Source organism: Nansenia antarctica (genome assembly GCF_963989245.1).
Source record: "Nansenia antarctica genome assembly, chromosome: 2".
NCBI lineage: Eukaryota > Metazoa > Chordata > Actinopteri > Argentiniformes > Microstomatidae > Nansenia > Nansenia antarctica.
In genome coordinates, this window is record NC_137675.1 from 41,920,697 (window position 1) to 41,947,261 (window position 26,565).

The 26,565-nt window shown below is 43.9% G+C and overlaps 1 protein-coding gene across 1 annotated transcript in view; it reads left to right on the plus strand.

Annotated features, from left to right (window-relative positions):
* Positions 1 to 886: 886 nt before the first annotated feature.
* Positions 887 to 26,565, plus strand: part of LOC308151665 (sodium-dependent neutral amino acid transporter B(0)AT2-like) — a gene marked incomplete at both ends in the record, with an annotated part of 63,981 nt that continues 38,302 nt past the window's right edge. The window contains 5 exons of the mRNA XM_080524573.1: positions 887 to 1,118; positions 1,425 to 1,582; positions 9,536 to 9,662; positions 11,751 to 11,926; positions 16,362 to 16,472. Coding sequence (XP_080380699.1) covers positions 887 to 1,118; positions 1,425 to 1,582; positions 9,536 to 9,662; positions 11,751 to 11,926; positions 16,362 to 16,472 — 804 coding nt within the window. The remainder of the gene's footprint in view (positions 1,119 to 1,424; positions 1,583 to 9,535; positions 9,663 to 11,750; positions 11,927 to 16,361; positions 16,473 to 26,565) is intronic.

Genomic DNA, 26,565 nt, shown 5'->3' on the forward strand with positions numbered 1-26,565 from the left:
CAAATAAGTTGGCAATAATGGTTGTATTTACCAACACAGCCTCTCAATAGTGTCCTATTCCTCACCAAAAATGTCAGACTGTCTCGCCAAAGAGGATGGAGAGAGTGCACAGCGGATGATTAGAAACATCTTTTTCTTGATAGTTTCTGATTAACAAACAAAGGGTGTGACAATTTATTCAGCACGCTCTCCTCCTTCAAATTATCCCAATGTTTCTAACTAGTCTCAATCCTGCTCATTCTGTCATTATTACACACCGCAGCGGCATGTAGGGGTCAAACCTCTACCTACTGTATACCATTCAGGAAACGTTAAGAGGCCTACCTTTCTGTGTCCTCTGATTGTTATCGCCTAGCAACCGTTGTCAATAAAAAAACAAAAACAGACCTGGATCCTATTCTGTCTAGTTGTGTGGTTAGCCAGGACCATGTTGCGGAGGGTCATATCAAAGTCTCATCAAGTCGCCGTCTTCCATTGACAATGAATGACCAATGGTCGTTTTGTAGCATTGCGTTGCCCATGTGTGTACATAGCATAGCATACATCAGACATTGTTAATCAATCTGCTTGCAGCTTTAATTATTAGTATTATTTTTATATATTTTTATTATTATTATTATTATTATTGATAATAATAATACAGATCATGTATTCTCATCGAGCTATTCATAAACCAGATCAAAATAAAGGGGTTTATGGAATTATTTGAAATCTGAAAATATTGCAGACAGTGAAGATTTGTATCAAGAAAACGTTCAAAGAATATTATATGAATAGTATTCCGACTCAGGTCTGCAAAACACAGATTACCTCAGGGGAGGGATTAAAAGAGGATGCATCTACCAGGTATTCTAACAGTGCCATCATTTTCTCTGCCCATTGCTAGATGGAGAAGCCTCCATTGCCTAATGATGGGGAGGACACTCAGATAGGTGAGAGCCAATCAGAGTCGCAGCTCTTGGATCTGGACGCGCAGGGGACCCCCGGAGCTTCGTCGGACGAGGTGCAGCGCCCGGCGTGGGATAGTAAATTCCAGTATGTTCTGGCTCAGGTGGGCTTCAGTGTGGGCCTGGGGAACGTGTGGAGGTTCCCCTACCTCTGCCATCAGAACGGAGGAGGTGAGTTCTCGCTCGTCCAAAAGTAGACGATCACTTTAAACGGATGTTCTACATTTGTTCATGTTTTAAATGGTGTTACACTGACTGATCAAAAAAACATTCTTTTTCCTCTCTCTATTGGCCTTTTTGACCATCTCTTTTCCCTGACTTCCCCAGTAAATATTTGTCTTCCTACTCCTGCTTTCATTCTTACTCCCCTTCTCCCTCTCTCGTTCGATCACATCTCAAACGTTGTGGATCTCTCCTTCTGAAACTCCTTCATACTCTCCTTATATTCCTGCTTGTTTTTCCCTTTCCTCCACTCAGGGGCGTTTATGTTGCTCTATGTCATGCTGTTGCTTGTGGTGGGGGTCCCCCTGTTCTTCATGGAGCTGGCCGCGGGTCAGTGCATTCGACAGGGCAGCATCGGGGTGTGGAAGCACATCTCCCCAAAGCTGGCCGGTATCGGTTTCTCCAGTTGTGTGGTGAGGACTCCGCCTACTATTTCCAGGCTGATTATTTTGAGGTTGACCCACCAATCTTCTATTAATGTCTATGCATTGATATAGGTGACGGCACCTGGTGAAAGGGGGAACAAGTCAGCGATCGACCAAATGTTCAGACTTTTACAAATTTGAAAAAAAAGAAAGAAACGTCAACGTTGTTGAAAATCAATGACACACTCGCTAGTCAAGTCAAAATATGTGACAGCAGCTGGTGAAACCGGGAACAAGTCGCCAACCAATCAAATTGTTCAGACATTTATTCTGAACGTTTTTTTATTTATTGCAAACAGTCATTGGCACGTGACAAGAAGTAATAGCAGTCTTTGTTTACGTTTTTTTTCTTCTTCTCCCTAATATACACATATATACATATATACACATATATACACACACATACATATATATATATAAAAACATAGAAATAAAAATAGTTAATAAAGACGAGTGATACTAAGTTCTTTGATATGGTCTAATAGGGGATCCCAGGTAGTGTGGAAGGATTTCAGAGATCCTTTTAATGAAAATCTTAGCTTCTCCATTTGAAGGCATTGTAAGACATCCCGTATCCATTGATCGTGTGTTGGTGGGAAAGCTTGCTTCCATTTGAAGAGAATAGAACGTCTAGCTAGTAGAGTAGTGAAGGCAATGACACGGCACATAGTAATGGGCATATTCTCAGATGGGGGGAGGCCGAACAGTGCAGTCATAGGGTTAGGGTCTATCTTTGTGTTAAAGGCTTGTTCAATGGTCCCAAATATGTCAGACCAAAATGTATCCAGCCTCGGGCAAGTCCAGAACATGTGGAGATGGTCGGCTGGGGATTGGTGGCATCTGTTACAGGCATCACTCCAACCCGGGTATATTTTAGCCAGCTTAGTGTTGGTAAAATGAGCTCTGTGGAGCACCTTGCATTGGAGTAGGCCATGTCTAGCACAGAAAGATGATGTATGGACTAGGTTGAGAATGTCACTCCATTGGTCATCGGAAATGTTGCCGTCTAGATCACTCTCCCAGAGCTCTCTGAGAGGCACCATAGGGTCCGGAATCAGGGAAGCAATCTGGCCATATAGAACTGAAACCAAGCGCTTTTGATCGGGTTTGAGTATGAGAAATTTATCAATTGGCGATTAAGGGGGGCGATTGGGAAAATGGGGAAATTGCTTTTGGATGAAGTGCCTGGTTTGGAGAAAACGGAAGAGATGACTGTTGGGCAGGTTAAATTTGACTGACAGGGATTCAAAGGATGAAAAGACTCTATCTTCATACAGGTCATTAAGCATTGTGAGACCATTGTTCGACCAAACACGGAAGGCGGGATCAGTACACGACGGGGAGAATAGGTGATTGTTTAAAATTGGGGCATGAACCGAGGCTCTATGTAGTCCGTGCTGTTTCCTGAATTGGAGCCAAATGCTTATGGTGCTAGGCTAGCAACAATTGGGTTACACATTTTTTTGTAGGTCGCCACAGGAAGTTGAGAGCAGATTAGAGAGTGTAAAGGGGCATAGGACGACAACTCGGTATGTATCCAGGGTGGGTTGGGTTCTGAAAGTTTACAGTTAGCCCAATAGAGTAGTTTGTTAATGTTGGAGGCCCAGAAATAGTGGCGAAAGTTGGGTAGTGCCAGGCCCCCTTCTGATTTAGGGAGTTGGAGACATAACCTTCTAATACGCGCAGGCTGTTCCAGATGAATGCATTCAACCGCTGATCAAGATCAGTGAAAAAAGATTTATTGATGCACACTGGGATGTGTTGGAAAAGGTAAAGAAACTTTGGCAGGATGACCATCTTTATAAGGTTGACGCGGCCCGCAAGAGACAGGGGAAGGGAGGCCCACCTAGACATATCGGCTTTGCATTTATCTAGTAGTGGCTGAAAGTTTTTAGGGAACAGGTCCTTGAAAGAGCTTGCAACAAACACCCCTAAGCAGTGTTTCCTCCAGGATTTTTGACATTAGTGGCGGGGTGGTGAGTTTACGCGTGCACGCGCATGAAACGTGCACTGGCGCTCAAAACAAAGACGTAATTTCACCAAAAAGGGGGGGTGGGAGGGAGGGTGGCAACATTATTTTTTATTTTTTATAGAGGTTAAGTCATTAAAGCCGAGCAGGTGATTTTATATAGAAGGTGATAAAATACCAAGATATCCTACAGCTGCAGCAGAATATGCGGAACGTGCATACAGCACTGAACATCGGTTACCGTATAACTGACAGATACGCCCAAGACACTGACACACACAGAAAGATCATCAGCTCATTGAATATGAAGTACACTCGAGATAATCAGCTCATCGAATATGAAGTACACTCGAGATAATCAGCTCATCGAATATGAAGTACACAAGAGTAGAGTACACATGGAACCAAGAACGCGCATACAGCACTGAACAACATCCGTAGAATATAAACTTGTGACTGACAGTCACATACACACACACACACACACACACACACACACACACACACAATGAAAGATCATCAGCTCATCAATACGAAGTTGGCCTCCATGAGAGTACACGCACAAAACCGGCTAACGTTACTCACTAACTGTTTACACAAGTAAAATCACAGTGTGACAGATTCGGTAAACAACCAACAGCAAGGTAATGCATCAGCTGAGTTAAAGAAAACCAATTATTACCTTTGATGACACCGACATGATCCCTGTTTACCCGTACCTCCGCCGTTCTGTTCGTGATGATTTTAGAGGCAATAGATTATTTTTGCCCTGTAATTAGACCATGCGACCACACCTTGTGTCTCTTATTGTCTAAATGTTCCCTGAATTTTAGCTGCATGTTTTTCCAGCATGTAAATCCGTTGTCAATTAAAATTCGACTCCCCTTCTTTCCCCCTGCAAATACTGTGTCGTTTATGACATTTACCAACGTTTATGCTATGAATAGTTCGAAGCTAGCGTTAGGTGCGAGGCTGCTCGGTTAACCCATTAGCGGGAACATTATTTGTTTCACAAAATAGGCTGATTTAGTTGACCATGAACATCAGAGACTACATTACGAATGTTCATTAAAATACTTGTATACTGAGCACTGGTATAAGAACATGAACCAGAGAACAGCAGTAAATGCAATAACCCACAGTCGTTGCTGATGATGTTGCATTTTCGATTAGGATACGGGATTAAAGGCACCGGCGATGGGCGAAGAGAGAGAGAGAGTAGAGTGATTTCCTGAAATCCAAATGTCCCGCGAAATTCGGACCAATCACAAAACTGTTTTGCAAGCGCGTTGCCTCGCGCCGCGCGCCTATTGAGAGCGATTCAGTCTCGATTGCAGTGCGAACACAAACAACGAGGTTAATTGCAACATTGTAACATATTGTATTTTACTACACCCTAAATCGTAACGAAATGTAGTTCTGGAAGCGGCCTAAATCTAGCTTCAATCTGCTTAGCTCTTCTGAATATTTAGTTTATAACCTGATACACTGCCAAATTGGTCCAAGATCGACAATATGGGCGAATATTCTTTGAAAATCAATCACACACTTGCTAGTCAAGCCAAAATATTGCACTGCAATGAATTCGGTGAGTAATCCACACCTAGTTAACTATAAAACTACTTTACATTGTTAGCAGGCTCACAAAACAAGCTGTGTTAGTTGACAAGCGAGTGTGTCGTTGATTTTCAACAACGTCAACATGTATTTACATTTTTCTGAATAAAAATCTGAACATTTGATCGACTGCCGACTTGTTCCCGGTTTCAAAATCTGCTGTCACTTATTATTGCAATACAATGGATTCGGTGAGTAATCCCCACTACTACCTAGGTAGTGTAGAGTACTCAGCGAATCCATTGCATTGCAATATTTTGCAACATCTTGTTCCGCTTTCACCAGCTGCTGTCAAATATAGTATAGCACATTACAATATCGTATTCTGACAGATCATACTTAAAACATGTTGTTGACTTGTCCCTGTGATATAACATCAAACGTGTAATGAAACTAATGGCCCAGAAATGTATTGGTTAGTGCCCCGCGGTGGCGTAGCGGTCTAAGCACTAGCCACTAGTGCAAGCTGCCCACCGGGGACTGGGATCGAATCCCGGTCTCGCCAGATCCGGATATGGCCGAGGCACACAGGGAGCGGCATATTGAGCGGCCGCTCCAGAGGGCGGTATAGGACTATTTCCGGACAAGGATCCGTCGCGCAACAGCGCCCCCGGGGTGCCGGAATAACGGTGCTGGGCTCGAGGAGCCAGTCAGCGAGTCTGCCTGGCGGTCTCCTCTGGGGCTGCCGGCCACGGGGTCGTGCGGCGGATCCTACGCAATAGGCAGGGGATAATTGGATGCTAGGTTGGGTTCAATTGGATACCAAATTGGGGTGAAAAAGGGATAAAATCTGAAAAACTAATTTATATTAAAAAAAAGAAATGTATTGGTTATCTGAGGTTTGACGTCACCTCATTGTTCATTCATAATAAAATGTTTCTAATTTGTTCAAGATATGATTGACTAGATAGCTTGAAACATTTGAATATTACTGCTATTATTATTATTACGACACAATCGTAATATGCAACCAACTTTTCTCTGTTGTGAGAACATTTGAAATAATCTTTGTTTTGCATTGAAAGTGTCCAGTAGATTGTTTAGATTAGTGGATCAAAATCATGTTTCAGTTTCAGACAATGCATTTATAATACCTCAAATTCCAGGAAAATACCAATGTTCTGAATTTCTCCCTTTGTGACCCTGTTGCATACACATTATCTTGGAGGCATCCTAAAGCATTTGTGGGGACTCATAACAAACTGACGTGAGTTTAATTGAGGCCAGACGGTTTGACAAAGTGTAAGTGGGTTGCAAAATATTCATAGTATTCAGACATCACACAAGTCTTCACACCGGCATATTAACTAGTGTAACAATTGAGGTACAAAATCCAATATAATTGTACATTTATATAACTGTATAATTTTTTGGACTGTATAATATTTTTGCCACTGATTTGTTATCCCTCACGATGGAACTAGTTGTGACATTGGTGAACTTGGAGAATGCCAGTGGACATGCCATATCACGGCAACATTACCCCTATTTCAAACTCTTGCACAGGAGCCCTTATTCCAATAGAATTCATAACACCCATTGTACAAATGACATCTTAGTCGTGAACTTAACCAACATGTTGAAGTTGTATTATTAGGATACTCACATGGCAGTTCACAGGAAGGACAACAACAAATAATAATAATGAAACTGAAACATAGTATAAATAACACTTGGTTTCCATTAAGTTCTATGAGTTTTTTCTTGACCTAGCATGGGAAGCGTTTTCATGTCCACCCGGAATTCTTTAAATGTTGCTAGACTGTTTCAGGAATGTTTTTTTGAAGGACTATACTCATAGTATATAAACAACCTACATATACCTGACCTCTGACCTGTCAGAAAAGTTCTGGGGACTAGACATTGTTGGCTGGTTAAACATTGGAGCGATTGTTGAGTATAGCTTGAGGCTAGATTCAGCAGTGAGGCTGATCTTTGACATGTATTGACCTTTTCAATCAGACTTGATTACTAGATAATTAAGGAAACAAAAAACCAATAAAAAACACAAATGTACATGCAAACAAACAAACATATATGTTTCCAATGTACTGCGCCAAATGCACTCCTGACTTTTAGTTTTTTAGTACAGGAAGTGTTTTGAAGCTGTCATTGGAAACAAAGGCTTCTGCACCAAGTATTAAATACATTTCAGGTAGCGTGTTCAATACTTCTTTCCTGTGTCATTCACTTTATTGCAAATAGCTTTTTCTATGGGTTGGAGTGTTACAATTCCTTTAGCTGTTTGGTTTTATTGAGTTAATACCAATGTCTGGTCTAAACTTCACGTGAATAGCTGAAATATTCACTTGCCACAATATGTTGACTTAAAAAAGTGTTGATGTGTTGAATACTCATCCCAAATTGCTTGTCTTTTTACCTCTGTAATTTTGTTGGTTTAAAAATACAGAATTTGCTATACATTTCAATTTCAGAATTGAGGCTTTACATTCCTCAATAGTTACACTATGGGTACTGCCATGTTCTGCTAAGATTAGTAATGAATGAATGAATGAATGAATCTTTTATTTCGAACATAATTAAAAAAAAAAAATAACAATAATTAATTAATAAATTACAGTATCAACAGTACTAATAATTTTTCATTCTTAATACTGAAACAACACAAAATAAATAAATAACAAACATCAGTATCCACAATGTAATACAAAAGAAAAAGACAAAGAAAACCACACCTTAGTATCCAGAAGATTAACAACCTTCCCTTTCCTCATTTTGGTAGTTAACAAAAATCATTCCTTTAAACCTTTTTTTAAATAGAGCAATATTTCTGCTTTCCTTAATTTTTTCATCTAGCTCATTCCACATGGTAACTCCGTAGAATTATATGCACCTGCTCCTGAGATTGGTGCGAGCATAACCCCCCTAAAGTTGTAGTTCCCTCTCAAATGATATCCCTTATCCCTCTCTATAAATATTTTTGGAATGTTAGTCTTTGCTTTATACATTAACTGTGCCAGTTTAAATTTGAATAAGTCCATAAGCTTTAAGGCATTTGACATTAGGAACAAGTTATTTGTGTGATCACGAAATCTGACTTTATGTACAATTCTCATAGCTTTTTTCTGTAGTGTAATCAATGGTTTTAGAGTGCTTTTGTATGCATTCCCCCATATCTCCACACTGGTAACGCTCCATCTCTGGTAAGATCATCAGCACAAACTGTTAGTAAGTAAGTTCTAGTGACCAGCTTCTTCCCTGGAGATGACCACCTTCTTCCCTGGAGGTGACCACCTTCTTCCCTGGATATTAAGATAATATTATACGGTCTAATATTATACGGTCTAATATTATACGTCATGTCTGGTCTAATACAACATCATGTCTGGTCTAATACATCGTAATGATGTTACGATGATGACCATATTATGATGTTAACATCATAACATATATCGGTATACGATATGAATACGGTATATTTAGATAAAACTAAGATATTAGAGGTATCTTCCCTCTAGTCTGGCGCCTGCGCTGTCAGTTGTACTTCCTGCACACCGATACCCAGTCGAGCAAACAAACCTGGCAAATGTTGTACTTGCCCCGGGAAATCGGGCAACCGTTAGGGTGGAACCCTGCAGACATACAGACACACACTCACACTCAGACACACATTCACACATGCAGACACATACAAACACACACTCGCACTCACACACACACACACACACACACACACACACACACACACACACACACACATACACACACATTCACACATGCAGACACACACACACACACACACACACACACACACACACTCACAGACTCACACACACACACACACACACACACACACACACACACACACACACACACACAATCACACACTCCTGGCATGACCCTGTATCAGACTTTGGTCCTCATTACACTATTATTATTCCCATCATCCTGTTCTGCTGGACTTCCTTACACAAGAACCAGACAAGACCTGTCTTGTACTTCCTTATACAATTTGGATAACTCTACAGTCGATCATTACTCAATACATGTTTCACACACAGATAATATTAGTTTCAAACCCGTTCTTCTGGAAAAATAAAGATTTGTTTTTGTATTGTATATTTTATTGTTACAGATGGTATATCTTTGTGGGGGAAAGTTATGTCTGTATAGGATCATTTATTTTTCCTTATACGCCACACACAAGAAGAAAAACAATATTATATTAAAAAATATATAATAATATTGTTGTACACTCCTTTACCACTGGCCCTTCCCTCACTATATAAACACAGTTCTCCTCATGTTAACTACCGCTCGGGGAGCTATGCCAATATTGAAGGAGTGGTGCTGCTGAGTAAACATATTATTAACCCATTCCATCCTCTTCTCAGGTTTGCTTCTACGTGGCACTCTACTATAACGTGATCATTGCATGGAGCCTCTTCTACATGGGCAGCTCCTTCCAGTACCCTCTACCCTGGGAGAACTGTCCCATGGACCTGGCCACCAATACAACTGGTACTTATGTTCATAACGTGTGTTACATTTACATTTTTGGCATTTAGCAGACGCCTTATTCCAATGCGACTTACAATCAATACATTTGACTAAGCAAGTGAAACATCAATCCACCAGTCGTAGGCCCGGGGCCATTGGCTGTCTCAGTGATAGAAGGAAAACGTTTATTTTTTAAAATTAAAAAATAAATAAATATTAACAGTGGAGAAACAGAGAAACAGTACACGGGGGGCAATATAAGTTTTAGGGGACACAGTAAAGGGGAAAAGCGGGTGTCTTCAGGAGACGCAGTGCTGGGGGGCAGTAGAAGTCTCAGGAGGAGCAGTTAAGGTGTAACCTTAAGTCTCCGACGGAAGATGGGTAGTGACTCTGCAGTCACTACCCATGTGTGTGTGTGTGTGTGTGTGTTCTTGTGTGTGTTCCTGTGTGTGTGTGTGTGTGTGTGTGTGTGTGCGTGTGTGTGTTCCTGATATCTGGAGAACGTACCGTATGTCTCATGCAGTCATATTTGGATCAGCCAACATGGGCTGTATGCCTGCTCTAACCTGTTAACATGGCTGTATGGCTGCTCTAACCTGTTAACACAGGCTGTATGGCTGCTCTAACCTGTTAACATGGGCTGTATGGCTGCTCTAACCTGTTAACATGGGCTGTATGGCTGCTCTAACCTGTTAACATGGGCTGTATGGCTGCTCTAACCTGTTAACATGGGCTGTATGGCTGCTCTAACCTGTTAACATGGGCTGTATGGCTGCTCTAACCTGTTAACATGGGCTGTATGGCTGCTCTAACCTGTTAACATGGGCTGTATGGCTGCTCTAACCTGTTAACATGGGCTGTATGGCTGCTCTAACCTGTTAACATGGGCTGTGTGGCTGCTCTAACCTGTTAACATAGGCTGTATGGCTGCTCTAACCTGTTAACATGGGCTGTATGGCTGCTCTAGACTGTTAACATGGGCTGTATGGCTGCTCTAACCTGTTAACATGGGCTGTATGGCTGCTCTAACCTGTTAACATGGGCTATGTGGCTGCTCTAACCTGTTAACATGGGCTGTATGGCTGCTCTAACCTGTTAACATGGGCTGTATGGCTGCTCTAACCTGTTAACATGGGCTGTATGGCTGCTCTAACCTGTTAACATGGGCTGTATGGCTGCTCTAACCTGTTAACACGGGCGGCGAAATGAAAAGCATGAGTTTCCGCGACGCACACGCGATGCTCACGCAGCATGTGTGTTCCAGGCGTTACACTCTCATCCAGTTTGTTGTAGGCACCATGGTTTCTTTCTACCAAAGCTCTCATATGGGCAGCAAAATGCTTGAGAGCGCTGAGGAGCGGGGGGGAATGTTTTTAATTTTTTTTGATTTTATCCCTTTTTTCACCCAATTTGGTATCCAATTAAACCCAACCTAGCATCCAATTATCCCCTGCCTATTGCGTAGGATCCGCCGCACGACCCCGTGGCCGGCAGTCCCAGAGTAGGCCGCCAGGCAGACTAGCTGACTGGCTCCTCGAGCCCAGCACCGTTATTCCGGCACCCAGGGGGCGGTGTTGCGCGACGGATCCTTGTCCGGAACTATTCCTATACCGCCCTCGGGAGCGGCCGCTCAATATGCCACTCCCTGTGTGTGCCTCGGCCATATCCGGATCTGGCGAGCTGGGATTCGATCCCAGTCCCCGGTGGGCAGCTTGCACTAGTGGCTAGTGCTTAGACCGCTACACCACCGCAGGGCACGGGGGGGGAATGTTTTAGCAGTATTTTGATGACGTACTTTGATAATGCAACCTACGGATTACAGAATCAAGTAATGTAATCTAGACAGGAGTCAGAGTTTTGAGTTTCAGCAGGATTGGGACTGGATAAGAAAATTGCCTGTGTGTGTGTGTGTGTGTGTGTGTGTGTGTGTGTGTGTGTGTGTGTGTGTGCGTGTGTGTGACTGAGTGAGTGAGTGAATCTCAGGATTACAGTGTATTATTTACTGTCCTCCCCCACTTCTCTCTCTCTCTCTCTCTCTCTCTCTCTCTCTCTCTCTCTCTCTCTCTCTCTCTCTCTCTCTCTCTCTCTCTCTCTCGCTCTTTCTATCAGTAAAAGAATGTTCTGGTAGCTCTCCTACCTCATACTTCTGGTTCCGCAAGGCCCTGGACATCTCAGACTCCATCGATGAGCCAGCCCAGTTTAACCCCATCATGACAGGCTGTCTGCTGGCTGCCTGGGCCATAGTCTGCCTGGGTATGATCAAAGGCATCAAGTCCTCCGCCAAGGTAAGACATTTACACATTTACACATTTACACATTTACACATGTTCTTGGGACATTTTAGGCTGCAATTCAAGGTAGTAGAAAAGAAAACAATTACTAGCTGATAGACCCTCAGAAGATAAAATGTTGTATGCATGTGCAGCAGTTTTTAAGGTAGACTTTGCTATGACACTAACTCAAATGCCAAAACTACGAGCATACCCATCCCATGATGCAACTACACTATTCATACGATGGATGATAAGGATGATGATGTTGAAACCGCATTGTGCTGGATTCGAACTAAACAAAAATGCTTTGTAGTAAACCAATGCGACCGAATCTAGCGACCGAATCACTTGAATTCATTGTTGCAAACACAATTTTGCATGTGACATTCAGTTGGCCACACAGTTATAGACCCATTTTGTAGAGTGACTGGGAGAATGTTGTCGACTGTACTTTTTCCCTCTCAATTTTGTAATTGTTTGTAAGTCTCCCCAGGCCTCAGCCTGATATCAATGGGGGTAGTTAGGTAGCCTGATATCTGTGGGTCAGTTATTATGGCGCTTTTCCATTACAGGGCCAGGCCGGGCCAGCCCCTGCTGCTTCGTCGGGTCAGGTCGGGTCGGGTCGCTTCTTTAGCTACCCTTCGATACCAGGGTCTACATTTTTAGACCCGGATCTTTTTGCCAGGCTGCGTGTGACGTGTGCCGCTGCACACCGTTGATTGGTCAATGGAAATCGTCATCCCATGTTCATAGATTTCTTCACTAACCGCCATCTTGAAATACCACATTCGCTCTTGGAAAATGTCACTACAGTTTCTGTAATAGCTTATTAATAAAGATTCGAAAAATTATGCTGACCATCGTATTATCTTAGTTTAATGTCATTTCAATGCATCATAGAACTTTTATTTACAACAAGCATAACACAAAAATCGCTATTATGCACCGTCTTTGCCCGCGAATAACACCGGCTGTGAATGTGGTAGAAACACAATACTCCTTTGCTAACTTCACCATCGGTCTACGGTCATTTTGAGCCCTTAACCACCGCGCTGACACCCCGAGAAGTTATGCTTTTAACCGTAAACTAAATGAACCGGGAGTTCACCCGGCCGCTGCTGCTCGCAGCACCGCTTGCTGCTGTTTGAAAGTCCCGTTGACTTCCAGATTATTTATCGAAGTGTCCGGTTGCTGGAGGAACCAGGACGCCGGCTACACTGCACAGTTAAGCCCGAAATAGAGAGAGTGCAGCACCGCGCCAGCTGGTGCAACTCCCGTTGACAGCGGGGGGAGAGAATCGTTTTAACAGGGAATTCGCTCCGCGCTGTGTCGACGGTGATAGGAGAGTAGGATCGACACCATTCAAATGGTTTTGGATTCCCTGTCTTCTCCCCTATCCGGACACGTTTGAATTGTTATCCTAACCCACGGTAAACCGAAGTTATTAACCCGCAAAGGGCACCGTGTTTGTCCGTGAATAACACGGCACACAATGATACTACAGTTCATAAAGCACCGCATGATACTCGCGAGTTCATCTCGCTTTTACCCCCGTTGATGTATTAAACAATCTAATCAATCTAATCAGAGCAGTTGTTATTATGTCATATTATTGATGGATGTGCCATTTTTGATGGAGAGCAGTGAGCGGATGACTGGATGTCAACTTCAACTTCAATGGAATCCCAAGCTGTGCCGTCCAGCCATTTTCGCCGTTCACTCATGAGTCAAATGCCGGTAGATTCGCGTCTTGTCGGCGTTTCCCTGGTTGCGAGATCTAAACTACTAGAACTGAAATCGGCAGGTAACAGGCACGTAACATCCATATGCTGTATATATACATACATATATTTGACTACCAGCAAGACACCGGAGCACTCTATAAACGCGGAGATTGGAGCCCCGCGTCAGTCAGCCTTTTCGTAGAAATACATCGCTTCCCAATCCCTGGTTGCGAGATCTAAACTACAAATCTACTAGAACTGAAAGCGGCAAGTAGGCTAACAGGCACGTAACATCCATATGCTGTATAAATAAATATATTTGGCTACCAGCAAGACAGCGCTGCACTCGTATCTATCAGCCTGTCTGTATAATGATGTCGTTGAATGCCGATGCTGAGATACTGTGCTGATGGACCATTCGCTGACTGTCTTAATAAATCAAGTACAGAGATTCAAACCCGTGTTGAACATCCTATTTCCTTGTCAAATCGTGTATGCTGTGCACCTAATCTATCCTGAGATGACAACGCATTTAAGATCACAATCCTCAATAGATTGATTCCATCGTTTTACCGACAAGAAGATTCTACAATCTATCAGCCTTTCCGTAGAAATACATCGCTCCCTGTATAACGATATATATCTAACGTTACATGTTTTAAGGCTGATCTGTGCATGATGGTGCTGCATTTTGACATAATTCTTATCGCATTTCCCCCCGTTGTGCTGTGCCGTTCCATAGTCCAGAGCTTCATCATCCCCCTTCACCCCTTTCCATCCCTGGCGTCATTTTATCAATGAACGTGGTATTATACATATTTACATATTACATATTTGTTGTTATTTATGGAAGTGTCCGGTTGCTGGAGGAACCAGGACGCCGGCTACACTGCACAGTTTAGCCCGAAATAGAGAGAGTGCAGCACCGCGCCAGCTGGTGCAACTCCCGTTGACAGCGGGGGGAGAGAATCGTTTTAACAGGGAATTCGCTGCTCCGCGCTGTGTCGACGGTGATAGGAGAGTAGGATCGACACCATTCAAATAGTTTTGGATTCCCTGTCTTCTCCTCTATCCGGACACGTTTGAATTGTTATCCTAACCCACGGTAAACCGAAGTTATTAACCCGCAAAGGGCACCGTGTTTGTCCGTGAATAACACGGCACACAATGATACTACAGTTCATAAAGCAGACAAGTGAAGGCAGTGGTTTTAAGGGTTCAAAAAACATCACTTTATTATGTGTACATAGCTTCCTCTCTCTCTTTCTCTTTCTCTCCCAAAAAAACACGGTTAATAATATACCACATGCCAAGGAAAAAGTATACGATAGCTGCAAGTTCCTCCATGTCTTCATGTTGTTGTGGCTGTGTTGTGTCTCGTAAAAATATATGTCACCACCATGGCGCGCTGTTATGACGCGTAACTCCGCCTACTATCGCCTACTCCTCCTACTATCTCCGGGTCTGTTGTGTATAGTGGAAAACCAGAACTGATCAAAAGCGGGCCAAAGCGGGCCGAACCGACCTGACCCGAACCGGGCTGGGCTGCTGATGGAAAAGCGCCATTAGGTAGCCTGATATCAATGGGGTAGTTAGGTAGCCTGATATCAATGGGGTAGTTAGGTAGCCTGATATCAATGGGGGTAGTTAGGTAGCCTGATATCAGTTGGGTAGTTAGGTAGCCTGATATCAGTGGGGTAGTTAGGTAGCCTGATATCAATGGGGTAGTTAGGTAGCCTGATATCATTGGGGTAGTTAGGTAGCCTGATATCAATGGGGTAGTTAGGTAGCCTGATATCAATGGGGTAGTTAGGTAGCCTGATATCAATGGGGTAGTCAGGTAGCCTAATATCAATGGTGTAGTTAGGTAGCCTGATATCAATGGGGTAGTTAGGTAGCCTGATATCAGTGGGGCAGTTGGGTAGCCTCATATCAGTGGGGCAGTCGAATACACAGCTTTGCGTGTTGCTGAACAAATAGAAAGTCAGCTCAATATGACTGATGCACTGCCAGCAGGGTAGTTAGGGTTAGGTACAGAGTTAGGGTTAAGTACAGCAGAGTGTAGTTAGGGTTAGGGTTAGGTACAGAGTTAGGGTTAAGTACAGCAGAGTGTAGTTAGGGTTAGGGTTAGGGTTAGGTACAGAGTTAGGGTTAAGTACAGCAGAGTGTAGTTAGGGTTAGGGTTAGGTACAGAGTTAGGGTTAAGTATAGCAGAGTGTAGTTAGGGTTAGGGTTAGGTACAGAGTTAGGGTTAAGTACAGCAGGGTAGTTAGGGTTAGATACAGAGTTAGGGTTAAGTACAGCAGAGTGTGGTTAGGGTTAGGGTTAGGTACAGAGTTAGGGTTAAGTACAGCAGAGTGTAGTTAGGGCTAGGTACAATAGCACACACGGTTTTCCTTTCTGGTGTCCTGGTGATGAGGTCATTTAGCATGCGAATGGTCTTGGAATGGTTGATATGGTTATACCTACTAAGAGGCAGGATAGATCTTTATCGTAATGCTGCTGTCCATTCCTGTGTAACCTTTTTAGGTCTTGAACGCTACTTAACTGTTATCGTATAGCTCTGACCAAGACCCCATCCTCCAATAGGGCAAGCCTAGGGTGGCCCAGTCAGTAACAAGGAAATAGTGTTTTGAATATTACAATCACTGTGCAGACCGAATTCTCCTCCTCCTCTTCCTCCCTCCCTTTCCTCATGGTCTGTCTTTTCCACCCTGCTATAGGTGATGTATTTCTCTTCAATCTTCCCCTATGTCGTGCTGTTCATTTTCCTCATCAGAGGCTTGATGCTGGACGGTGCCATGGAAGGCATCACCTACATGTTCTATCCTAAAGTAAGTACCCCACCAAACTCATCACCTACATGTTCTATCCTAAAGTAAGTACACCCACCAAATTCTACATCACCTACATGTTCTATCCTAAAGTAAGTACACCCACCAAACACATAGTGTGGCTCACTATGACTAAACATCTAGGCATCACCTACATGTTCTATCCTAAAGTAAGTACACCCACCAAACTCTACATCACCTATATGTTCTATCCTAAAGTAAGTACACCCACCAAACTCTACATCACCTACATGTTCTATCCTAAAGTAAGTACACCCACCAAACTCATAAGCCCAATTTATACTTCTGCGTCGAATTTACGCGCGGCTATGCCGTAGCCTATGCAAGGGCTCTCCCAATTTATAGTTCTGCGTTGGTCGGTCTACATTGCGTTGGTCGGTGTACTCATAGCGGCATAATAGCGATTTTTTTGGTTATGCTTGTTGTAAAGAAAATGTCTATAATGCATTGAAATGACATTAAACTAAGATAATAAGATGGTTATCATAATTTTTCAAATCTTTATTAATAAGTAATTCCAGAAAAAGTAAATGACATTTCTGTCATGGCTTCCGCATTTAAGGCCTACGAGAGAGTCGGAATGTGACGCTACCAAGCAGACCAATCACAGTTCGTATAGATAACTTTACATTAAATATGTCTATCATCATCCGCTGTCAAACGCCACAGGTAATAATTTATTTCTAAATAAATAGGATTGTATCTCGTAAATGTGAATCGCGCTCCTTATGGGAAGGCTGTGCTTGACGCTTCCATGGGGCGCTCCTTTGGAACGGTGTACTCATAGCGGCATTTTACATTTCTTTTTGTCTTTTTCTAAAAGTTTTTTTTTTTTTTGCCCTTTCCTAACACCAGGGGAGCCACCCCTCCTAAATTTCGTTGTTTGGTACCTGTACTGTAGAAATGACAATAAAGTCCATTCATTCATTCATTCATTCATAATAGCGATTTGTTTGTTATGCTTGTTGTAAACTGCGACACTTAAAATGAATGTGCAATAACACTATGTGCAATATGACAACCCTAGTCGTCTATCTGTACAGTATAGTATAGGTGATAGTGTACATAGCCTTTATTTATGTAAACCAGCTCCTTCCCTTCTTGTGTTTTTTTTGTTATTTTTTTCTTTCCTAGCACCGGGGGAGCCACCCCTCCTAAATTTCGTTGTTTGGTACCTGTACTATAGCAATGACAATAAAGACCATTCATTCATTCATTCATTCATAAAGAAAATGTCTATAATGCATTGAAATGACATTAAACTAAGATAATAAGATGTTTATCATAATTTTTCAAATCTTTATTAATAAGTAATTACATAAAAAGTAAATGACATTTCTGTCATGGCTTCCGCATTTAGGCCTACGAGAGAGTCGGAATCATGTTGGAATCATGTGCTACCAAGCGGACCAATCACAGTTCTTACGGTCTGCGTAGGTGTGCCGCGTAGTTACATTTTTGGAGAGGTGCGCGTAAAGCTATGGCGTAGGCTGCTGCGTAGGCCCGGAGCCTAAGCTACGGCGTAGGCTACAGCGTAGATTTTACGCAGAAGTATAAATTGGGCTCCCTAAAAGAGAGTTGCACTGTTTTGCTCTAAAATGAGTTCACTTATTTGTAAAAAAAGTTATCTCAAAGAGTTAATCACACACCCTCCCAAAACGGAGTGCTCTTATAATAATAATAATAATAATAATAATAATTGTAGGAGCCATGAATATGATTTAAGGAGTATTTAGTATACTAGGCTAATGAGTTATTGTGAGTTTATTTTCGAATTGATTGGTTTTGCCTTGATCACATTTACATTTTACATTTTTGGCATTTAGCAGACGCCTTATTCCAAAGCGACTTACAATCAATACATTTGAATACTAAGCATGTGAATCAGCAATCCATCATTCGTTGCAGGAAGAGTAATCTAGCTCGGGCCCGGGGCCACTGATAGAAGGAAAAACCTTCTCCCTATCGCCTTCTACTAAAACTTTTAATTTTTATTTTAATTTTTTATTTTTTACTGGAGAAACTGAGAAACAGTACAAGGGGGGCAATAGAAGTTCTTAGGGACACAGTAGAGGGGAAAGCGGGTGTCTTTAGGAGACGTAGTGGTGAGGGTCGGAAGATTTCTCAGGAGGAGCAGTTAAGATGTAACCTGAAGAGATGGGTCTTCAGTCTACGACGGAAGATGGGTAGTGACTCTGCCGTTCTGACAGCCGTGGGGAGCTCATTCCACCAGCGGGGAGCCAGTGTTGTGAAGAGACGTGATCGGGCAGCCCGACTGCTGTGTAGAGGAGGTGGGGCCAGTCGGCCAGCCGAGGTGGAGGAGCGGAGTGAGCGGGCAGGGGTTTGGGGGGTTACCATTTCCTTCAGGTAGGCAGGGGCTGTCCCTTTAGCTGCCTGGTATGCAAGCACCAGGGTCTTGAATCTGATGCGAGCTGCTATCGGGAGCCAGTGCAGGGTGCGAAGGAGAGGGGTGACATGCGAGTATTTGGGGAGGTTGAATACCAGCCGGGCAGCAGCATTCTGGATGAGCTGCAGAGGTCTAATGGCTGAAGCGGGGAGCCCAGCCAGGAATACATTGCAGTAATCCAGGCGGGAGATGACCAGTGCCTGGGTCAAGAGTTGCGCTGCCTCTCTGGTAAGGAATGGTCGTATCCTTCTGATGTTGTAGAGGAAGAATCTGCTGGAGCGAGCCGTTGCTGCAATGTTCTCCGCACAGGATAGTCGGTTATCCAGGATCACTCCAAGGTTCTTGGCTGTCGGGGAGGGGGTTACAGTAGAGTTCTCCACTGTGATGGAGAGGTCTTGGAGAGGGCAGGCTTTCCCGGGGATGAAGAGGAGCTCGGTCTTGTTAAGATTGAGCTTGAGATGGTGGTCAGCCATCCAAGTTGAAATGTCAGCGAGGCATGCTGAGATACGGGTTGCCACGTGTACATCAGACGGGGGGAAGGACAGGAAGAGTTGAGTGTCGTCTGCGTAGCTGTGGTAGGAGAGCCCATGTGAAGAGATTACCGAGCCAAGAGACTTGGTGTAGAGGGAGAAAAGTAGGGGCCCTAGGACAGAACCCTGGGGTACTCCAGTGGAGAGGGTTCGTGGAGAAGATAGCGATTCTCTCCAGGTCACCTGGTAGGAGCGGCCCGCCAGGTAGGAAGAAAACCAGGAGTGTGCGGTGCCAGAGATGCCCAGGTCTGAGAGGATGGAGAGAAGGATCTGGTGATTGACTGTGTCGAAGGCAGCAGACAGGTCAAGGAGAATGAGAACAGAGGAGAGGGAGGAAGCTTGGGCAGAGTGGAGGGCTTCCGTGACAGCAAGGAGCGGGTCTAAGTGATCCATCTTCCGGAGATAGTCAGTCAGTTATTTAGATGCCGCGCGTTCAAGGGTTTTGGAAGGGAAGGAGAGAAGGGATACAGGTCTGTAATTGTGGGCAGATGATGGGTCAAGGGTAGGTTTCTTGAGGAGAGGCTTGACTCTGGCTATTTTGAAGGCCGCTGGGACAGATCCTGTGGATAGGGAGGAGTTGATTAGGGTGGTAAGGTAAGGAAGGATGTCGGGGGAAATGGATTGGAGAAGGGGGGAGGGGATGGGATCAAGAGGGCATGTGGTTGCCCGCTTTGATGTGATAAGTGTGAGAACCTCATCGGGGGAGAGGGGGGAAAAAGAAGACAATCCAGAGACCGAGTGTCGAGGAGAGAGTTTGGAAGGGGTGTTAGCATTGTTAGTGGGAGGAGGGAGAGGTGGGGGGGAAAAGGTGCTGCTGATGTCGTCCACCTTTTTTTCAAAGTAGGTGACAAAGTCATCGGCGGACAGGGAGGAAGGGGGAGGGGGAGGAGGTGGATTAAGGAGTGAAGAGAAAGTGGAGAACAGTTTTCTAGGATTAGAGGCAGAAGAATGTATTTTGGAATGATAGTAGGATGCAGTGGCGGCTGGTGCTAAATTTTTTGGGTGGGGCACAGGTTATGGGGGCATGCTCCACGGGGAAGAATATCAACTTTAAAATCTGGATTTACAGTCGATTTTAGCATGAGAATAGCTCTACCCCCCTGTACAGACCCCGCCATCCCCTCTACCGCCCTGTACAGACCTCTTCATCCCCTCTACCCCCCTGTACAGACCTCTTCATCCCCTCTACCCACCTCTACAGACCTCTTCATCCCCTCTACCCACCTCTACAGACCTCTCCATCCCCTCTACCCACCTCTACAGACCTCTCCATCCCCTCTACCCCCTGTACAGACCTCTTCATCCCCTCTACCCCCCTGTACAGACCTCTCCATCCCCTCTACCCTCCTCTACAGACCTCTTCATCCCCTCTACCCCCCTGTACAGACCTCTTCATCCCCTCTACCCCCCTGTACAGACCTCTCCATCCCCTCTACCCTCCTCTACAGATCTCTCCATCCCCTCTACCCTCCTCTACAGACCTCTTCATCCCCTCTACCCCCCTGTACAGACCTCTTCATCCCCTCTACCCCCCTGTACAGACCTCTTCATCCCCTCTACCCCCCTGTACAGACCTCTTCATCCCCTCTACCCCCCTGTACAGACCTCTTCATCACCTCTACCCCCCTGTACAGACCTCTTCATCACCTCTACCCCCCTGTACAGACCTCTTCATCCCCTCTACCCCCCTGTACAGACCTCTTCATCCCCTCTACCCCCCTGTACAGACCTCTTCATCCCCTCTACCCCCCCTGTACAGACCTCTTCATCACCTCTACCCCCCCAGTTTTCTCTACAATTTCTACAATTTTCTCTCTACAGTTTCTACACGTCAACGTGTACCGAAACACTTGTTTCCAACGTGGTCCCACGTTTCTCCTACACCAAGACACATACAAAGAGCATAGAAACATACAAAGAGCATAGAAACATACAAAGAGCATAGAAGATACAATCAGAATACAGTCTGCCATTCCTTCTCCCAGCATCGATTTGGTTTTCCTATCATGACTGAAGGACAGATGATTCACTTACTTACACAAGTTTGACTTCGGTAATAGGTCCAGTTGCAATATCATCAAGTTGGGAACAAAAGATGCCTCCTTCTAATCCATTTGTTCAATTTGTTTACAAAGTCCGGTAGTGGTTTGCTGTGTGATTTGCTGTATAGTTCCATATTCCCCCTGTGTGTTGGTCGCACGGCAGCGGAGACGGCAGCGGAGACGGTCGCTGATAATTAAGACCAGCAGTAGAATGTTGCCAATAGACATATTACACAAAACACAAAACGAACAAAACAAATAAAAACACTTGAAGCAAACTATCACTGGCCCGAGTCGCTACAGAGCAGCGCCACCGGAAGTAGGAAGTGGAAGACAAATGAAAGATCGCAAACCCCAAACATCTTATGCTGGATATACAACCGGATATTCAGGACGCACATTTTTGCGCCCCGGCCAAGAAATAGACACAACCAATTGGAGCGCTGCTACAGCTCACGTGTAAGCGAAAAGTATTTGCAGTGCCATAGACTGGCATTGACTGGCGCCCCGACTCCTCCCCCTATGTATTTTAACAGTGAATTTTACACACACACAGATAAAAATGTTTATTGTATTGGAGGATTTGTAATGAATGCTGATAGGCGCCGACAGAATATCAGCCGCATTTTGTGAATAAACAATGTTTATTTAAAAAAAAAACTTTTACAAATCGCAACTAGGAAGTGAAGGTGGGGGCGGCGCCCCAGCGCCCTCTATCGGCCAGCCGCCACTGGTAGGATGCTTTAGCAGCTGATGCCGAGGAGGCGTAGTTGGCAAGGAGAGAGTGATAGAGGTTAAGGTCATCAGAAAGGCCAGTTTTTCTCCATTTCCTCTCAGCTGCTCTGAGCTCTAGTCTGCAAGCATGTAGCGTTTCAGAGAGCCAGGGAGCTCGAGGAGAGGATCGAGCTGGCTTCAAGGTTAGTGGACAGAGGGTGTCGAAGGATGAGGTGAGAGCGGACAGGAGGGTTGAGGATGCCGCATCAGTGGATAGAAGGGAGAAGGATTCGACAGAGGGTAGGGAGGATAGGACAGAAGAAGAGAGGGTGGTGGGGGACAGGGTACGTAGGTTACGACGAGAGGGTCTTAAGTGGTTAGAGGCTGAGAGGGAAGAGGAAGTTTTGAGGGGAAGGGAGAAGGATATAAAGTGATCACCATATTGAGATGTCACATGGTTATCAGCGGTGATTTGGTAAGGTCATTTGCATGGTGATAGTGGAGAGAGAGGGGAGCGATGGGTTGCTGTATTTTTGTTGACCGCATATTATTTACGTATTGTTTGTTATTTTCTTATATGTCTGAAGGCTGTACCATGTCTGAAGGCTGTACCATGTCTGTGGAGCACAGCTAACAGCAGGTTTTCCCAACTCTGTAGATACCTGTGGGACATTAAAAAGGACCAGGCTCTGAGAATGTGTCTGATCACCACGAGGTCGCCATAAAAGCAATGATGTGAAGGAAAATTGGAGTTGAGAAAAAACCCTGCTTTATATACGAATACAATACAAGTATAAGCCCTTCTCAAAGTCAAAGAATACTTACTCAGGGTTTACACTCGTTACACCTTGTTTTTGATTAAAACAAATGACCATGGTACCTTTTAATTATTTCACTTTGGCTACACAGGAACTTAACCATGAATTGCTTCTTTGAAGGCTTAGGGTTAGGGTTAACATGCTGGTAGCCAACTGCAATTCATAGCTTTCAGTCACGTGGTTTCTTCCCTAGCAACCACCAACCTGACGGGCAAAAAGTATCATAGCAACATCGCTCAACATGGCGAGTGGACGCAATTTACCGGCTGCCTACTATTTAGACCACCTCACCCATGAAGAACTATCAAGATACACGGAAAAGCTACACATATTGGGCACTTGCGACCCATATTTAGCCCCCGCGGCTGTGTTTGAACCACTAAATGCAGCTAAGTCCCTGCCTGATCTCGTGTTCGGTGACATTTGGATCTATCTGGTGGAGAATCCATCCCCATACACCGCAGCCAGGATGAAGGCTTTTAAAAGCACCGAAAGCTACAAATATTTCCACTCTGGTTGGGTAACTAATGCTGGCGTGTGGAAAGTGAAGAATTTCTTCATCGTCAAAGCCAAGGTGAGTGACGTTAAATTAGCCAATGCTATCGGTATGCTAGCTAACGTTACGTTACGGTCAGTGGTAAGCTAGCTCTAGCCTCTTGTCAAAGCGAAGGTGCCTAACGTTTGCCTTTGGTTATGCTACGTTGTCTAATCTAACGTTACACAGCTAAATTACTCTCTTGTGCTCTAATTTTGGTAGATAGTTACGTTGATCACATATGTTTACAGCTGGTGACAGGGCTGACATTGATGAAATGAAATCTAAACAAAACCTCTGTCCGTGTCAGGTGAACCATTCCAACTGCCTCAATGATCCACCACTGACAGCATGGGTTGCTGTGGAAAAGGACGGATTAATCCGATTTGGTCACTGTGTCTGCATGGCAGGATTAGGAGAAGTTTGCTCCCACATAGGTGCCATAACCTATGCCCTGCTTGCAGCTGTGAACAGGTATGATTTGATTTGATTCAACAAATGCATTATACATCACAGTAAAGTCATTTGTTAGGGACGTCACGACAAAGTTCGGGACTTATTTCCAGTGTGGTTCGCTTTACTACATCCAATTACATGCAGGCTAGATGGCACTGCATGCACTGCAGGGGCGGATTTAGGATCGCAGGAGATCTGGGGCTTAGCCCAGAGGGAGAATAAAATTTTTGCCTTCAACCTTCAACTTACCACCACCTTAAAGCGGACAAAAGGCACTGGAGAACACATATACATTCACACCCTTTAATGAAGCAAACTAATTGTGGTGGTTCTGGGCACGGAGGGAGGTCAGCACACGTAGCTCCCCCTGTCAGTCACCATCATTTATATTTGTATAGAATTACATAATTGATGGGCTGAGGCTAGTTATGTTACAGTATGTATATCAGGGCAGACTCTGTGCTCACCACTTATATTGTATTGATTGTCTTGTCCTGTGTTATATGAGGATATATTACATGTATTGTTGGCCTGTGTATAGTACTGTGAAATCAAATCCCCCCTGGGACATTAAACAAACTTAGTTAGTTAGCGTTACATCTTAGGATAGATTTGAGTCATGTTCTGTATACATACATACTACCATAAGGGCATACTTAATGTGGTTACTCCATGTTTACTAGCTGTAACATTAACGTTACATCATTCTTTTTCACTTGTTACTCAGTCAACCAGAGTGCAGATATCAAAGACTATCAGCCTGTTATTCACTTTATTTGTATAAGTATTATCCTTTGTTTGATTTCTTACCATGTACCGTAACAGTACCTTGCTATGTTTCATGTTTTCATTATAACATAACGTTATGTTATGATAGCCAGCTAGCATTAGCAAACTGGAAAAGTAGTGTCAGTGAGTCAGTCACCTTTCTAATAAGATTCACAAACCTGAAACATCATCTATGTCATCACTGCTGGTGATGTCATTGTTGTCAGCTGCTGATACTGCTGCTGCAACAGTTCTTGGCGCTTGTTTTGTTGAAAACAACTTTGGGATATCCATGCTTACAAAGTCAGGCACTGATTGAGATCACGTCTTCTTCAGGGCAGGGCAGGCTACGCAGTACGCAGGCTAATGTCGCGCAGCTGCTGCCTCTCTGTTGGACTCCGGTACTGCACGTTACTCACGAGATTTATATATATATATATTATTTTATTTTTTTGTATATATTTTTTTTAAGTAAAACATTCGGGGCTTTTCAGAAAACATCCGGGGCTTGAGCCCAAGTAGCCACCCCCTAGCGCCGCCCCTGATGCACTGAAAAGGCCTGCAGCTGGATTGAGCCCAGTATGGCATCCTTGAAACCAGCTGACTTGTATGCTGAAGCGAGCCAGATAAGGTTTACAAAGGTCCAGCGAAAGAGAGAAGCTGCTGGCTGGGGTGACCTCCCCCCAGCAAAGATACCACCTCCAACCCCTGATGAATGTACAGCATTCTACAGCATGCTGCATGCAACTGAAGACAGGGAGAATAAACCAGTGAAAAGCTGCATCCTGTCTGTTGTCCCTGGCCATGCAGAGAGGTTAACACTAAATAATAATGATTGTTTGGTTTCCCAAAAAATAACTAACATGCCATGCCATCTTTAGACACACTTTATGATAATAATTCATTGCATTTATATGGCAACTTTTCTCAGCACCAATAACAATTTACAATGGTCTTTTCATTCACACTCAGGTTCATACCAAGGGCAGTGCAGCTGAACATCCCTGCACCTTTAAGCCAACTGTACATGCCCCAGTATCGAGCTTTATCAGACAAAGAACTACAGGCAAAGAGTGAAGAGATCTTTACAGGGTTGAGTTTGACAGAAGAACAGGTAGGCTACATTTAGGCCACATCAGTCAGTAAATTTGGTCATATCCACATGTCACAAACTTGTTACTAAACCTTATTTATTTCAAATAGTGCCACGTGATAGAGAAGGAGACACAACTTCAAGCAAAATGTGCCATGTGGTTTGAGCAGAAGGCAGGAAGGGTGACTGCTTCCAACATACGAGCAGTCTGCCACACTGACCCAGTCAAACCATCAGTCTCCCTGCTGAAGAAAGTGTGCTATCCTGTCGCCTACAAGGATACAAAGAAAACACCACATTCCCTCAGGTATTCACAGCCACTTAGGTACTGACATCGACAGCGATCTAGGGGATGTAAGAGAAAATTATCATATGCAATACTTGACAATAAACTAGATAATAAACTTGCTAGAACAATAGACATTTAAATGACTACAAAGACTTGATTGCACAGTTTCTGCCTTTCTGTGTTCCATAAGATACATTTCAATATATGCAATTACCCTTTTGTATTCCATGCCTGTCGTTGACCCTAGAAACTCAAAACAATGCTGAGTCACTCTAGAGTGATGGCCCTGCATTGTTCATTCCAGGCCACCACTCCACCATTCCACCTAAATCTTCATCCCCCATCACCTTTCTCGATGTACAATGAGTATATGATGATCCCTCAGTAATGTTACTGTGATAAGAGCTGTGTTCATTGCTG